Source organism: Scleropages formosus, chromosome 24 (genome assembly GCF_900964775.1).
Source record: "Scleropages formosus chromosome 24, fSclFor1.1, whole genome shotgun sequence".
Lineage (NCBI taxonomy): Eukaryota > Metazoa > Chordata > Actinopteri > Osteoglossiformes > Osteoglossidae > Scleropages > Scleropages formosus.
In genome coordinates this window covers 391,017-408,567 of record NC_041829.1, presented here as the reverse complement: position 1 = coordinate 408,567, position 17,551 = coordinate 391,017, and the positions used below count along the sequence as shown (strand labels likewise).

The window sequence follows — 17,551 nt, the reverse complement described above, 5'->3', positions numbered from 1 at the left end:
ATTGTTCATTTTTGTCATGCTAATTTTCATTAAGCCAGCATGGCAGCACAAGTAGCCCAGCTGGAACGTGGGTTTGATCCCTCTTCAGTCTGTGTGGGTTTCCGCTGCGTGCTCTGGTTTCCTCCCATAGTCCAAAGACACACACACACACACACACACACACACACACACACACACACACACACACACACACACACACACACACACACACACACACACACACACACACACATTTTCAGAACCGCCTGTCCCTTACGGGGTCACGGGGAACCGGAGCCTACCCGGCAACACAGGGCATAAGGCCAGAGGGGGAAGGGGACGCACCCAGGACGGGACGCCAGTCCGTCACAAGGCACCCCAAGCGGGACTCGAACCCCAGACCCACCGGAGAGTAGGACTGCGGTCCAACCCACTGCGCCACCGCACCCCCCAAAGACATACACACACACACACACACACATTTTCAGAACCGCTTGTCCCATACGGGGTCACGGGGAACCGGAGCCTACCCGGTAACACAGGGCGTAAGGCCGGAGGGGGAGGGGACACACCCAGGACGGGACGCCAGTCCGTCGCAAGGCACCCCAAGCGGGACTCGAACCCCAGACCCACCGGACAGCAGGACCGTGGTCCAACCCACTGCGCCACCGCACCCCCACCAAAGACATACAGTTCAGGTGAATTGGTGACTCTAAATTGCCCTTAGTGTGTGAATGAGTGAGACTGCATCTGCATGGCTGCCCTGAGATGAATTGACATGCTGTCCAGTGTGTACCCCCGCTTAGCTAGACTGACTGCGTAAAGCATGTTTATAGAATGTGACAAACATAGTAGAGTTTTCATTTATTTTAAGCTTGAGTGTCTGAACTAACTTACTTTTTTCCATTTGTTAGTTCAGTTACTTTCTTCCTGGATTTTCTTATTCTTTGGCAGTTGGTAGTGTGGGTGTCAGGAATTAGGTTTTTTGTTTTAAATTGTTTCTGCCAGTTGTAAACTGCTTTGAAGTAACAAATTATATGATAACTGTTCCAGAGGAGCCTGTGCAGTACTTTGTTTTGCTTCAGGGAATAGCTGCAGCCACCTACTGGCTAAAGCATGTACTACTGTAGTGACTTTTATACAACGCTTTCCTTCCGGTGCTTGTTTACTGCAAACTGGGAATATCTACAGCAACCATAATTTGGCATTTTAAAATAATGTTCAATAATCCAACTATAAAACCGCAACTCAATCAAGTTTTATAGAAATTAAAATGAAAGAAAGGATGTATAAAGAGCAACATATGCGAGAATTAGGAAAGCAACACCAATCCTCCTTTTGGCAGTCCATGCGGTTCACCAGATGCCGGATGTGGCGTTAAGTCTTCCGCTTTGTCTTTTTTAACAGTTCAGTCGTAGAGGAGGGAGAGAGGAAAATGGCTGACGGTGTGGATCATATCGATATTTACGCGGATGTGGAAGAGGAGTTTAATCAGGTATGCAGAATTTGTGTGGTTGCATCAGCTTCCCTCCTACTAAGGTATAAATTTTACACGAAGGAAAAATATCTGTAAAACTTTTTATATTAAAAGTGGCTTCTTCGGCCTATGGTTTTGGTTAGGATTTCGAGGGAGTTGCCACCACCATCGCTCTCTGCAAAATGCCGATTTATTGTGCACGCACGACTTAAGTAATATGTTCTCTTTGTCATGATGGTACAACTACCAGTACTCATGTAGAAAATCGCACGTTGTAAAAGGTACAAATGGCGGATGGAGGAAGACTGCTGCGCGCGCTTCAGTTTGCATCGCGGGCTCCTGCTTCGCTAGGCCCTCTGGGAGCGAAGAGCTCCGTGCTGTTTGTTTGGGGATCTGATTGTAGACAACATGTAGGCCTTCGTTTCTGTAGCTGAAACAAACTGTCTATGTAGACGTTTACGTTTATTGTTTTTTCCCCTTAAACTCACCGCTAGTATGGTTCGGCTACGCCTGCGTTACGTGCTAAACCTGTTTCTTTTGCTTAGTCAGTGGTGCGATCGGTTAGCTAAGTTGTTAGCATGATGATCCCGGAATTCCCCGGTATTTGGTGCCATTTACAGGTTGTTAATAAGACTTATTAAATAAGTTATTTGTCGTATTTTTGCTGTTTATTTTTTGTACGGAAGATTCAGACAGCTATGTTTTTCTTCCACTTGCTTAGCTACAGAAAATAGTGTACAGAGTGAGGTTCACGACTGGTGGTCCCGCAGCCTACAGCAGGGTGCTCTTAAAAGACTTAAGTGTCCTACGTGTCACCTGAGGACCGATGTCAGTGTCTTGAAGTAGTATGATATATAGGTGAGGTCTTTATAATTTTATTGTCATTGATTCAATAGTATGTATAGTATTTATAAAGAAATGTATAAGGCCATATCATGTGAAATGGCAGGCTGCAGACTTGGGTTAATACCTCTGCAGCACCTTGCTCTCTCAAAATTTATAAGGGTTTGTAAACACCAAATGATTGTTTTTATTTTAAAAAAACTTTCACTGGTCCTGTATACAATGGCTATACTGATTTGCTTATAAGCATAGTATGTCAAGTTAAAATTTGCCAGATTTCTGTAATTTCTTAAATTACTCCAATGTCTGGTTGTAAAATGATTGTATGACTTCATAGTATTTTATAAATACTCTCAGCCTGTGAGCCTAAACTTAGCAAGAAATTAGTTGTATCAACCTCTAAAGCCCCTTGCTTTCTTATTCAGTAATTGCCAATGATTTTTGTGTGCTTGAAAGTTTCAATGTATTGGCACACCCATAATAGGCAAATTGCTGATTAATGAAAAAAGGGATTGCATTTAAAATATCTTGTTGTACAGGTTTTACATCCATGAATAGATATGGACCTCTCCTTCCCTCAATGCTGGTGCATGGTACTTAAATTGCTTACACCATGGTTTGGGTCATCTTATAGCAGAATGTGAGACAGTAGTTAATGAACTAGCACAAAATTAATACATTGGGTAAACCCACAGTATTTTTTGAAGCCTAGCAAATAAATTGGATTAGGTCTTGACAGACTTGTAACTTGAAGGTTTAGGCTTGAGTCCCCAGTGGGACTCTGCTGTATACCCATGAGCAAGGTTCTTCATCTGAATTTCACTAGTGAAGCTAGCTGGGTGTGTAAAGTTGTTGAAAGTTTATACAAAAGCATTGATTAGGCAGCAAAATAAGAGTAACTAAAGTTTCCGTTTCTGCACAGGAGCAGCCATGGCCCCACTGGCCTGGGATCTATTCATCAGACTGGCAAATCCAGGCTTTGGAGCATTAGCCTGTCATTTATCTGGGTCACAAGATCTGTGTGCCCATTGCAAGCTGGGCATTTGCTGGTGTTGCTAGAAACCACTGCACACCATCTCACCACTTCTGTGACCTCGTTCCACATGTCAGATCTTCCAAGTGCTTTTAATAAAGAATTACTGAGACTTACCAGGTCACAATTTAGTTGCATAAAATTGTTCCTTATTCCCCACTGTTGTTCCTCATGAATTTTGACGTGGTCTGCAAGCCTCACGTAATGGTAGTTGCACGAGAGGCACCTCTCCAGTTTGTAGCAGCTGAAAGAAGAACATAGCTACTTGAACAGGGTGGGATGTTGTTTTGTTGGTGTTGCACAGACAACAGGTGTTTCATGTGTTCATTGTTCTCCGAGGTGTGCTGAACCCTCATGTGATTTGGCCCGTAGACAGTTTCCCCCCCCCCCTCTCTGTTGTTTACTTATGTAGATTTAAGATGAAACTGCTGGAGTTTCTTTTGCAGCAAGTCTAGTTTTGCTAAGAAGACTGTGGATATTTGACAAAACTGAACTTATCTGCTTGTCCTAACCTTTGGAATACTTATGATAATTTAAAATTTGTTAAACCGCTTTTACAAATTTGGTACTTTCATGTCTCGCATGGTGTTTTTTCATTTCACAATTTATTAACATTCCCAAAAATGGGGATATTTTGTTGCGGGCTGATGTCTAATTTTACATTCCACAGGAAGCAGAGTACAACGTTCACGAACAGATAGACCTGTATGATGACGTCATCTCCCCATCAGCTAATAATGGGGATGCTCCTGAGGACCGTGATTATATAGACAACCTCCCCCCGGCAGTAGGCAGTGAAGGCGGCAAGGGACCACCTCCCAATGTGGTCTATACTTACACTGGAAAAAGAATTGCCCTCTACATTGGCAATCTTACATGGGTAGGTTCCCAGGCCCCTGTGTATATGACCAGATATTCCTGACATCTCTTTGATCAGTTTAGGAATTCAGAAGGAATTAAATTTTCTCTTATGTTGTAGTGGACAACTGATGAGGACTTAACTGATGCCATTCGTGCAGTGGGCATAAATGATGTGTTGGAGATCAAATTCTTCGAGAATCGAGCCAACGGCCAGTCTAAAGGGTAATGCATCATTCCCAAATCTGTTGTTGGGACGTGAGACTTCAGCATTTTAAGAATTCATTTATTAGGTACCATCTTGCTTTTGTATTCCTGCTACATTTGTGGAAAAAAACTGGCTTGTCTGCATCTCCTTTCAGGTTTGCCCTGGTGTACGTGGGCTCTGAAGCCTCTTCTAGAAAGTTGCTGGACCTCCTGTCCAAACGGGAGCTTCATGGACAGAACCCCGTTGTCACCCCCTGCAACAAGCAGACCCTCAGCCAGTTTGAGATGCAGTCTAGGAAAAGTAAGTTAATGAGTTTTGTTGTAGGTGTGAGATGACTGTTGATTATCATTTGTGCCTCTGTCAGTGGTCTTGGAGAGTCTCATTCTTGGGTATAGGTTTTACAGCTGTACCAATATTAGCTATCAAGAGTGGTAAGAATATTAAAGGATGGGTTTTCAAGGCATCGAATACATTGCGTAGAGCAGGGGTCTCCAACCTTTTTGTGAATGAGGGCTCCCTGGAGGGATAAAATAGTCTAGAGGGCTACTTGTTTGATATACTCAAAAAATATATAATTTGTTATAATATAAACACAATGGTGCTTTTTAAACTTTCAATTAACATTATGTCAAAGGGAAAATAAAATATCTTGATCCAATCCTGGCATAAAAGTATTAATCATTTCTCACAAGTTGTTTTAATATTTTTTATTAAACAATCAATCCTGGAAAATATTCCAAGAAAATTTATTGAAATATGTACATTTATCATTTTTTCTTTCGCATTTCCCTACAGACTCATCACACTGGAAAACCATTTGCACGAACCTAAGTCTTTCTTCAGTTGCTTTGTTACGTTCGCTGACATAGCAGTGACTCGTCTTGCGATTGTGTTCGCCCCGAGTTGAAACATCGGAGAGTGCAGACATGATTTCATCTCCATTCTTGTGATCTTTAAACAGTGTGTTCGCTATCACAGTCACATTGCTCACTTGACAATTTCACCATCCGAGAACAATTTTTGTGTTTTGTCAAAAAATGAGCAACCCTAAGCTTCGATTGCAGCCCGTGTGACTTTTTACCGGGTCTGGTAAAAAATGATTGCTGCCTGCTTAATGTTGCTTTCAACTCGTTAACTTTTTCTTTTCTAAGTGATGTACCTGTTGGATAACAAACTATTGAAGGTCTTGTGGAATCATTGTTGTGAAAATGTCTCTCCATGTTGTTGCCTCTTGGATACCGCGATGCTAGCCCCAGATGAGGCATACACTTTTGCCTTTGTGACGAGAAATTCTGTCTCCCACTCCTCGTCAAAGTAATACATTTTTGTTTTTTTGCAGGACCTGGTGCACCATCAGCCATAATTAATCCTTTGTTTTTTTTTTTTTTTGGTTATAGTTCATTTCACCTTGTTTATGCCATCAGCTCGCTACCAGTTCAACTCACAGAAAGAATAGCCTATGAGAAACGTACGCTACGTATGTTAATAACATGCGTAAACTTGTAAATATTAAAATTTTTTTAAATGATGATTTTATTTGATGTTTTAATGTTATATGAAATGTTAACACTTTTTCATTTTTTCTAAGTATAATTAAACTAAAATCAGTCATTAAAATTGAGCCTCTTTATAGAACATGCTTGGTGGGCGACTCTGACTACATGCGGGCTACCAGGTGCCCGCGGGCACCATGTTGGAGACCACTGGCTTAGAGGGAACAAATTCTATACACTGCTCAATGAGCTAAAAACTTAATTTGCTTGTTTTAATAACGTCAAGTATACTTTTTTTTTCCCTCCCCCTTTCCTTGAGAGGTCAGTGTATCAAAGTCAAATGTTTTCTCAAGACACGTTTATCTCTTTGTAATGTCTTGTGGCATAAAGTGCAAATTTTGTAATATGCCCACTTTCAGTGGTTAAGTACCTTATCCTTTTGCCTAGGCACACAGTCTGGGGAGGGGAAGGCTCCAGCCCCTGGAGTTGGTCCTCGTGGCAGCTTTCCGCTGGGAAGGGGTCGAGTCCGTTTTCCTGGCACACCTGGCTTGCCTGGTGATCGCTTCCCAGGGCCTGTGGGACCAGGAGCACCTCCACCACATTTCCCAGGTAAGGTCCTCAATGCATTAACCATGTAGAATATGGAGCACAGCTGGGTCATGATGTTGTGCCAGGTTGGTTTGATAAGACTTTCAAGCCTTTCTGTTACTTCTGTTTGGCTCTCTTACCTTCCTACTGTATTGATATCAGCTACATTTAGTCCTTTTTGATTATATGCTCCTAAGGCATGCCTCAACTGGCACAGTAACATTTTCTTAGGATCACTTGCATTTTAAAATTTGTTAATTTACACAATAGAACAAAATATCTACATGATCACTTTTATAAAAAAAGTAATAAATTTCTAACATCTTCTGGAATCTTGAAAGTTTTTTTGTAAAAATCTCCCATGTTCTGCCTCAGCAATAAGTAGGTAGACTCTTCCTAATTTGTCTGTGACTACCGTTTTGCTAAATGGACACTTTAATTCAAAGCTACTTGTTCAGCACACAGTTATTGCCCAGTTAATGTTAGGGTAAAGAACTGCAACGCTGCCAGTAACCACAGTTGTCCACTAACCATGCAATTGGGGCGTATGTCCCATTTAATGACCAGTACTGGTATTCTTTGGTTCCACTGTTTCCTGAACTTTCAAGCACAGTGTAGCGCTGAAGGTTTCTTGGTTTGTTAATGCCCTTAATTTGTAACATCTTGTTGGAAGACTTTATATCTTCCTGTGTGTATACTTCACATGTATAACTTCTTAAACTTGTTTAAAATGGCTGTTGTGGTTTGACACCCTGACTTTAATCCTTTGTCCATTGCTGGGTGATCTGAGTCTGACTGCTTTCATTGTCAGATCCTTGAATTTTTGGATGTGAGCCAATTTCTGTTTTGTATGTTGAGCTCTACTACACATGGAAACGTCAGGTTTTTTTTTTTTTTTTTTTTTTTTAAAGATGAACTTGGAAAAAGTCTTTTTGTTCTTGTCAAAGTAGTACTATGTAACATGGGGTTTCAACTGTTACATTAATGTAGTTATGGAATCATGGTCCTTGCGAATCTTTTCTTTTTGAATAATTAAATAGCTTATCTGTTTTATTGCACAAATTAGTGCTGTTGGGTGTCTGAATGCATCTTTCTCTTTGCTTGTATTCTTTCGTCATCATGAAGTTGTATTACCTCTTTCACTGAACATGGTCTTTGGAATGCTTAATCACAGGAACTTTTCCCCTCTCCCTTCAAGGACTTCAAGGCCCACCCCGACCACCTCCTGGCCCACCTGGTCCTCCAGGTCCTCCTGGGCCCCCACCTGGACAGAGTCTGCCTCCACCCCTTTCAGGGCCCCCTAACCGGGGTGATCGCCCTCCACCCCCAGTTGTGTTCCCTGGCCAATTCAGTCAACCCCCTATGGGTCCCATGCCTCCTGGACCCCCGCCTCCTGTACCAGGCTATGGCCCACCACCTGGACCCCCTCCTCCACAGCAGGGACCCCCTCCACCTGGGCCTTTCCCTCCCCGCCCTCCGGGTCCTGTCGGGCCTCCCCTTGCCTTGGCTCCTCCACCACATATGGCCGGACCCCCTCCTGGTGGACCTCCTCCTGCCCCTCATGTCAACCCAGCATTCTTCCCTCCCCCGGGAAACAGCGGCATGCCACCGTCGGACAGCCGTGGCCCCCCTCCTAACGATCCCTATGGTCGCTTGCCTCCTTACGACAGAGGGGACTATGGCCCTGCTGGCAGGTAAGGTTAGGTTGCTACTTTGGATCTGTTTCAGGACTATTAAAATATTGACACATCATTAACCTGTTGTGTCTTTGTTGTTTCATTCTTTTGCATTTCCCTTTAACATACTGTATGATCAGTCCAGCTTGTACAGCTATTCAAAAAAAGTCTTACTCTAATTTACTCTGATTAAAAAGTGTTCTACAGTCAAATTGAATCAAGGTCACATAAGGGACAGCTGAAAGTGCTACCGAAGTTGATGAAAACCATAATGTATCAGCAAAAAATTCAGATTTTACTAATTTGGTAGGTTTCAATGATGTGTGCTGGATATATCTGTGCTACTAATTATAGTACACTGCTACAAGGTAAAAGTTATTTTTTGCCATTAATACTTACTGTTGGAAGTGTCTGCTTTACTGGATGTTATAGTGTGGTCACTCATTTGTATAGTCACTTCCATAGTTTGTATAGTTTTATCTCTTCAGGAAGCCTCTGTTTACAAAGGCACTAAAATTATGGTACTTATTTACTATCAAAATCCTAGTTTGGTAAAGAAGTTGAGAATTTCAGTTCAAGTTCATTGTCTTAAAGAGTACAATGACATTTTATGTGGTTTTCAACCTTTTTATAGCTTGTTTGAAGCATCAAATAGTTTTTTTTGCAGCCTGTTGACTAAATTCTTTGTTCTGTCACGAGAAAGCCATAAATAGCATCTGTAGAAAAGTGACCTTAACTTTAACCTTCTGGCTGCTTTCAGTAATGGACAGCCCTCCTTAATCTCCATGTAAAACCTACTGCTCCAGAGACTGTGGATAACTGGGGAGTGGTCAATATGAAAAATGGCAATCAGCATTTTCACAATTCAAGTGATACAGGTTTACTAAGAAAAGGTTTTGTTAACCAGTCAGTCCCCTGACACGTGCCTCTTCCTCTGTAGTCACTGTTGCATCTATCTGCTTTGTCCTCACCCTGGTACAGTTAATTTCCCCATTGTACAATTCACCCTCAGCCCCGGATCAGCTCCCTACCATGCCCTCTTCTCTTGCAGGGAAATGGATGCTGTTCGTGCTCCTCTAAGTGAAGCTGAGTTTGAGGAGATCATGAACCGTAACCGGGCCATTTCCAGCAGTGCCATCTCCAGGGCTGTGTCTGATGCCAGTGCAGGTAGGGCCTTTAAACTACTGTAACCTGTCTCTTAGTACCATCCAAGCCAAATTATTAGTCCTTGGGTTGAAGCTCAGTGAAGCTGTCCAAGTAGAAACAAAAGAAATCATTCATTCTGTTCTGGCCATTTTGTATCATGAATGTTAGAATTTGTTCCATTTCTGTTTTTAAGATGACAATTCAAAAGAGTGTAACCCATTTTCTTTGCTGAAGTGCAGAGTTCCAAAACCTAGCTCTTCTGCTTGTAATGTTTAAACAAAATAAGAATTATAGTGGTAGGATTGTTTTGATAACACAAATGTTGACAATAGAGGTGGATATAAAAAGGAGCAAATATGCATAACTGTAAAACGTTTTAATCTAATATACTACATTTAAAGATGTCTGGAGCAGTTGTGATATTGTGGACTTAGTTTTGGAAAATATTTTCTTCTAGATATTTTTTTAGATACGTAGAATATCTAGACATTTTTCTAGATAATACATGAATTTTGGCTGTTGGTGTACAAACTGATGGGTAAAAGCAGCAAAAATTAACTTATTGCTCTGCTATAATCATCATCCTTTTGATGTACCCTCATAGCTGTGATAGTGAAAGGAGTTGTACTTGTGAGATATCACCTTAGGTGAACTGTCTGTGGCTCACTCAAGTTATCCATCTTTCCCCATCCAAACAGCGATAGTAACTTCCTTTTATGTGTTCACTTTATGGTCTTCAGGACCAAATTATGCTTGTTTAACAAGCCTATTTAGACTGCTTCTGGCTGTGCTGATTCCAGGCATTCAGCTGCACTTTCTTTCCTGGCATAACATTAAACTAAACTTGTAATAGTGACAAAGGTATACCTCACATCCAGAAATGTCACAGGCAGTATCATTGTTTCTTCTCCTTTCACTGGCTACAAAACTGGTCATCTCTCAGAAGCGTATTGAAATTCATTTAGGATTTTTGTGTGTGTGTGCGCGCGGACGTTACACCCCCCTCTCTGGTTTCTGAAGGTGATTACGGCAGTGCGATAGAGACACTAGTCACAGCTATCTCACTCATCAAGCAGTCCAAGGTGTCGGCTGACGACCGCTGCAAAGTTCTCATAAGCTCCCTGCAGGACTGTCTGCATGGCATCGAGTCCAAATCCTATGGTTCTGCATCCAGGTATAACCTGCCCTCTGAGCCCCTCCCCATGCTCCTTGTGATACTTTGTCATTCAGTTGACTCAGTCATATCTTGTTAGCAGGTGAATTGACTGTTGCCATAGCCAACAGTATAGGGCATTTATTTCAGTGCTGCTAGTATGTTCTTAAGTTGGGCAAAATGCACAAAATAATGGATAGGTAATGCAATTCTTTCAAAATGGCAAGAGCTCTAGGTCATGTGGACCCTAAGTAGTTCCATAAGGTGTGTGGGTTTAATGAATAACTAGGAATATGATTGCCCTGCTCCATTTTTCACTGTTTATGCACTGTCAACCTGGGTGTCCTGCTTAATTTCCCCTCCCCAGTAGACGAGAAAGGTCCAGGGAGCGAGACCATAGCCGCTCGCGAGAGAAGAGTCGCCGGCACAAGTCACGCAGCCGTGACAGACATGAGGATTACTACAGGGAACGCAGCCGTGAGCGAGAGAGGCACCGCGACCGTGACCGTGACCGGGAGCGAGATCGGGACCGCGAGAGGGAGTACCGCCATCGCTAGCACAGGTGTGTATGTGTGCCTTGTATCCCACTTTGTTTTGTCACTGACCAGTATCATCCATTAGGAAAGGAGGAGAGTACACAGCCACTTTTGGATGCTCCTTCAGGACACTTGTCATGTGTTCCTCAGGTAATTCCCTGGCAGGTGAGTAGTTCTATTAATGTATCGGATTTTTACCTTTAGCCTTTTCTTTGTATTCCACTGTGAATTATATTAATTTCTTTAGCAAAAGCTTAACTTTTTAGGTTCTTGTGGAGTTTTTCTGAAGCATTCCCTTACTGTCATGTAATTTTTAATTTCAGTATTTTTTTTTGTTCTGGAAAGGATATTAATGGCTCATTTGCTGAAAGGAAACTGCCTATAGTGAGACTGCGTAAATAAAATCTAATTTATTTCAAAATTTAGATACATTTTATTTGTATTCTAACAGTGCTCTAAAGCCTTGCTTTTCATACATTTTTATGCAGATGCATTGTGTGTAGCATAAATAGACCTGAAAATGTTGCTCAAGGGTACAGTTTACCTCATTGCGTTGATTTTATGAGGCTGGTAATGCATGAATTTTTTTAGTATAACTAATGGGTTGTATCAAATGTAGCTTTTCATCAATGTAACAAAGGTATACAGTTTTCATTAGGTTAAAAATCTGACACCAGAGTGGATCACTTCTGAAAATTTACAAACACAGGTTGTTAATCTAAAGTGTCCAGAGGATGGAAGAAGTTGCATTTTATTTGGATAAGGACTTATTTAAATATAGTTAACCTTCAGACTTTAGAAATTTCTACTTTATTTAGATTAACAGTGCATATTGTTGGTGCCAGTCATGTTTGTATTATGCCCCATGTGTATCTTTATCTGCATTTTCTGAAGTCATTTAGATATTAAATTCCTCTTAATCAGTTCACTGAATGTTTCCCTAATTATTTTATTGGTACAGGGAGTTTGGTCTTAGTTTTCAATAACAATCTGTTTTGAATTTTTGCTGTCCTATTTGGGTTCATGTAAAAGGGAGCTTTTTATTTTGCTATGTTCAGCATCTCATTAGTGCCTCATGGTTGTTCCAGTTCTTAAATGTAATCCTTTTTCAAGTGATACTTTAGTTAAAAAAAAAAAAAAAAAAACTGTAACGTTCTCAGTAATTTTTTTAATTGTAACTTGTGATTCAGTGGTTTAAAAGTATTTAATATATAGCAGTGTATTTGGTTTGAGCACAAATAACCTTATTAGAACTTTATAATAACCTTATTATAAAAATTACCTTTAACAAGCAATTTTTCCCCCAACATAAGGGTTTTAAATGTTCCTGGGAGTGCCATTTACACTACTTTTATATGCATTGTTAAATTTTTTTTTCCTCTTTTTTTGAAGGAATGGGATTCTTGCCTCAGGTCTGTTTGTCATGGTTGTTTCACCCTTGGTGGGTCACTTTTGTTTTGAATCAAAGAAAATTTATGTGCAGTTTGCATTCTATTTGTTCCTCTAAGGGTGAAACAGTTGCCACAAATTGTCCTGTTGCATATCTAGAACATATCTGAAAATTATAAGGGTTTTACATGGCACGGTCATAATTGAACTCTATGCAGTTGCATTGGCCCTTTTGGTCATTCAAAATTGGCATGTCAAAATGTTGTTTTTGCTGAATTTGCTTTTGAATGCTAAATTTGGCACAGTTTGATTCGACTGGATAAACTCTGTAGAAGGACAATGTATTCCTTTAAATGGTTTTACTCAATTACTAGGATGGTTGAAAACTAAGTCCCCTTGTGAAAAGTTACCATTTCACCCCTTGCGTTTCAAATAATCTGATTTAAAAAAAAAAAAGTCAGCGTGAGGAATGTATGCTCACTACTGTTCACAGGACAGATTTTTCTAGAGTTAGATCAACACCACATATCTGATACAACACACATATATGTCCTGTATCAGCTTTTTAACCTGCTTTTGAGGCATGTTAAATATTTTTACATTTCAAATTATGCTGAGAATATATAAAGGAAGTCAGCAGTGTGAAAGTAGGTTTTTCACTTTATCCCGTATTCGATACAGATGTAACAAACTATGGCACCTATGTAGATGTGTTCTGCACTGTTCATTAGTTTGATTTAGTGTTTATAAATACAAGAGGGATATTGCACCAAACATGAAACTTTGATTATGTTTTGGGTTTTTTTTTTTTTTCTCTTTTCTTATTTTTGGAGGGGGGGTTGTCAAAGATCCCACAACCTTCTCAAAATTTATGACATGGATTTTTTTTTTTCTTTGAATGTTTGGAACAAAAACTTTTGTTCATCCTCTTTTTCTTGATTCTGTCCTTCAGCTTGACTTGTTGGGGTGAACATGAAATGGGTGTTTCACATGATTCTCAATGTCTTTACAAAGTGTGATTTTATTCATTTAGTACTCCCAAGTGTATTTGTGTGCTGAAGAAATTACTAGCTGTCCCCCATTTACTTACAGGTTTATATAGGTTATGTCTTCAGACATTTGGAATGCAGTACCAGAAATCATTTCCCTATGAGTTTAACTTGATCTCTTCGGTGTAGTTATTTCTGCATATTATGTCTACCAGCACTGTGACTTTGTTCATTACACTGCACCCTGAAACTGCTACCACATATCTTTTTCACAGTATGGCAAAAGGTTCTTTTTTTTTTTTTTTTTTTTTTTTTTTTCTTTTTTTTTTGGGGGGGGGGGTATTGTTGGGCATATCAACTAGACATGGTTAAATTGTGCACACTAATGTATTCAAAAGTGAACAGTTGAGAGCAAGTGGAGTGTGCCTGCTGACTAGGTTGTGCTGATAAGTTGTCTTTGGGGGAGATATCTAGTCTGGATGAAGAATTTTGGCACTGTTAACATTTGGCATATAAAAAGTATGGGCTCTGTATTCAACTTTGCACCAGGTAAATAATGTATTTTTAGCTTGGAATGTAGATGTACTGTAACTTTAAACTATCAGATTTCCATTGTAGGTAACTTGCTTTAATGTAAACTGTCACTAGTCATCCAAATGTTAGGGCTGGTATCATAATTGCCAGTACTGTGGGTGTCTTACCTGGTGGCTAGTTGAAATGTAGTTCCTGTTCAAGTTGTCTCCTGCAATGCTAGTTAATCTGCTTTTATTGGCTTTAATACTACAAACATTCTGTCAGACTTGATTCTTGTGAATGACCTCAGAATGAAAGACTTGGGAAATCTTTACTGTCTGTCAGATTGCATGTTTTTTCTACAACTTCCTTTTGGGGCCTTGACTGCAGTGTCAGTGTCTGCAGGGTACATAGAATTTTCACGTTACATGTATGAACGCACCATGGTCTCCAGCAAAACATTTCGTTCCACTGTAATACAAGCTAGACAGAGGAATGGCAATAAAAACAACTTGAAATGTCTCACTCCCCTCAGCAGCAGCATGACTGTTCTTTTAATCCCACCTTCCACTTGGGTGCTGTAATAGAAGCCACAGGATTACAAATTGAAATTTTGTTGAATGCTACTTTATACTGTAAGTCCAGAAGCACTGTATCATTTAGTTTTCTTTGGGTGAAAAACTTTACCACTTCTCTAAATGAATCAATTTGTCTCAGAGGATATCTTTGTTTTTTATGACCAAACTCATCATTTGAGCTGACACACAAAGTATGTAGCAAACTGTCATCTAGGTGTTAACTTAAGCAATATTTATCAGCAGTTTCACCTTTTTAAGCTTATTTGCTTTAGTGTCAGGAGGATTTCATATATGAGTAATTTTGAACTGGAGTAATGGAGCTCTTTGCCCTTTTGCTTGTTGCTGTCCCATTTGGTTTTCAAGCATAACCTTACACTGCCACACTCCTGGGACAAGTTTATCTGGACATACAGTACTGATACTTTGAAAGAGAATTGGTAGGTTAAAATTGTTTAGCAACTTCGTTTTCAGTTTGAAGCCTGTGCTGCCTGCTATAGTTCATGGTCGTGGTGCCTGATGAGGGGAGTGATCTACATATATAAGCATAAGTGGCGTGGTCATTGTTCAAGGTCCTTACTGTGCTGGTACTCAATGCACTACCTTGCTAAAGGAGGGCTGGGTGGAGGAAGCTGATGTCTATGGTGATCAGCACAGGAACTTGCATGTTCTGTGTCTGGTCCTCTCTTTGCTGTTTGTAGTTAGAGGGGGGGAAAAAAAGTCTGCATTGCTGGGCTGCACAAACCAAACTCCACCCTTCATTTTGACACATTACAGCTGAAGGAAGAGGACTGGCACTGCAGTTTGCATCCCAGGCCTTCAGGAACAGACTGTCCTCGCACCACCCGGCTGGGCCTCCGCCTGCCTGCACATGCCAGCACGGGGCCAACAGCCTACACGGCCATTTAAGGCAACAGTACAGTAAAGCAAAAGTCATGCTTATGGTAAACCCAACAGTGCTTTTTTTTTTTATGTTTGTAATTGTTTTATTTGATATGAAACCTGTGTGATTACGTTTCTGCTTTACAAGATAAATTGCCTGTTGTATCCAAAAAATAAACCTTTAACAGGTATTGTCTTGTCACTAGGAGTGGGGTTTGTTTTGTTTTTTTCCCCCTCTTTTCCCACCCTTAGTTTTTACCCCATACCCCCCACTTGTTCAGAAGATATCTGTAAACATCAGCTTTCATTATTATAGATTTACTGTTGTAATAAACAGTTTAATGGGACTGATACTTGTCAATTTGCTGCACAGTTTCTCTGTATGCCAACATGCCTCTTATTTCATTTATAATAAATTTATATGTCTGATCCTTCACCTATTGTATCACACAGTGGGGAGTTCTGTGGTGGTGAAGAAAATATGGTCTATGTTAAAAGCCTCTGTGATTGTCACCTAGTGCAGCTTTTTTTTTTTTTTTTAATATAAAGTTAATTGGTAACAGCTTAACTTGGATTTGGTATTAGTTGCATTTCAATTATGCTTAGTCTTAAAAATGTACAGCTTTGTATTGGGTCATTTTGTCAAACAGGTCCTCTTGCCTTAATTTTAATAAGTTTAACTGGTCAATTTAGTGTGGCTAGATTTTCTTTGTAATGAAACTAAATTACTTTTGCTGTAGTGTCTTTGGACATCTTTCCTTGCCAGGTGTGTTGCTTTGACACAGACCATATCATGAACCTGTAGCCAGATGTGTGTGTGTGTGTGTGTGTGTGTGTGTGTGTGTGTGTGTGTGTGTGTGTGTAGTTTTGTAGAATATTGTCCCTTTAGAGTTCTTAGCTTCATCCTCACCATAATTTTCACTTTTGATGCAAATGAGCATTTTATAAGCTGTTGTACTATGAAAAATTTAGCTTTAAATTTATTTACACACCCTGTGTAATAGACAGAATAGCTTCAAAGAATACAAAAACCACTTAATTTTTAAATTGCTTAGCAGGTGTTTCAATGTATTTTGAATGCTTTCTATGTTAATCTGCAGGTATTAGTAACTGGTCTTGTTGATCTTAAAGTCAGTTTTGGCATACTGGTGCTTAAGTTCTTTTTATGGTGAAATTTTTGACTGTGGACATTTGGTGTTGTACAGAATTGAAATCATTTGTGTTGATAATTGCAGTGCATTTGTCATGTTTGATTTCTCCCTAAGAAAAGATCAGTATCTTAAATGTTAAAGGCAGTCTCTTGATTCAGCTGAAGTATTATGGGGGACAAAAATTAAGTGGGGCATCACTGGAAGAACATGGAAATGAAATCCACATAAGGGTGGCTAGTTTGCATTCTTGCCTTTCATTTAAGGGTTTCTGATGGCAGAGTTTGAAGGGGACACTTTTACTGTGAGAGCACAACTAAGACTCTCATGGCCATAGCTGTCTTGGTAACATGCAGTAACCAATTGGCATTGTCAGTCTTGGTGTCTCATTACTTTTGGACATGGTTCATCCACACACACACACGATTATTTCGCTTGTACTGCACTGTAATACTGTGGCCTTGACAGACAGAAGATGTGCTCTCATTGTGCATGTGATTATGTATGCTCTAAATTCAGATTAATGTAATTTTTACCTTGATGTCCCTGCATTTGGAATGCACTTAAAATGCATCTAACTTTATGAACAGTTTGGTAGTATGTAACACTTGGTTTATTTATGCCATAATGGAGGCTGTGAAGAATTCTAGACTTCCATAACCTGATGGGCAACTGTCAATCTTATACATATTCAGAGTTGTGGTTACATTTTTCTGCAATATTTTATCATTCTGTTGTGTGTGTGTATATAGGAAAATAAATATGCTTGTTTCTAGCTACTTTATGAACAGGACTTGTAACATTGCTGGGTTAAAGTAGTCCAGCATGCTTTTTAAGATATTCAGTATATTGGCATGTTGTGCCCTCTCCTTAAAAAAAAAAAATTGAACCTTTTGCAGGGCAAATGGGTTTTCGCACTTTAAAGAAATGCACTGTCCTATTTTAACTTTCCTCAATAAAATAGATTTTGTTAGTTTTTATGTTAGTTGTAATTAGTCATGTTCATGACCAAAGTTTCCGCATAGTACCTATAAACTTGTCCTATAAACTTGACATCGTTTACTG

At 39.9% G+C, this 17,551-nt stretch overlaps 1 protein-coding gene across 2 annotated transcripts; it reads left to right on the top strand.

Annotated features, from left to right (window-relative positions):
• Positions 1 to 1,367: 1,367 nt before the first annotated feature.
• Positions 1,368 to 17,357, top strand: LOC108936530 (cleavage and polyadenylation specificity factor subunit 6-like). Of its 2 annotated transcripts, none has more exons than XM_018755944.2 (10): positions 1,368 to 1,474; positions 4,003 to 4,212; positions 4,312 to 4,415; positions 4,553 to 4,698; positions 6,339 to 6,500; positions 7,678 to 8,173; positions 9,207 to 9,322; positions 10,322 to 10,475; positions 10,825 to 11,016; positions 15,234 to 17,357. In XM_018755944.2, the coding sequence occupies exons 1-9, from the start codon at positions 1,415 to 1,417 to the stop codon at positions 11,009 to 11,011; spliced, it is 1,635 nt and encodes a 544-aa protein (XP_018611460.1). In that variant the 5' UTR covers positions 1,368 to 1,414; the 3' UTR covers positions 11,012 to 11,016; positions 15,234 to 17,357. The 2 variants fall into 2 exon arrangements, with proteins under 2 accessions (XP_018611460.1, XP_018611459.1); XM_018755943.2 differs by having other exon boundaries at positions 10,822 to 11,016.
• Positions 17,358 to 17,551: the final 194 nt, after the last annotated feature.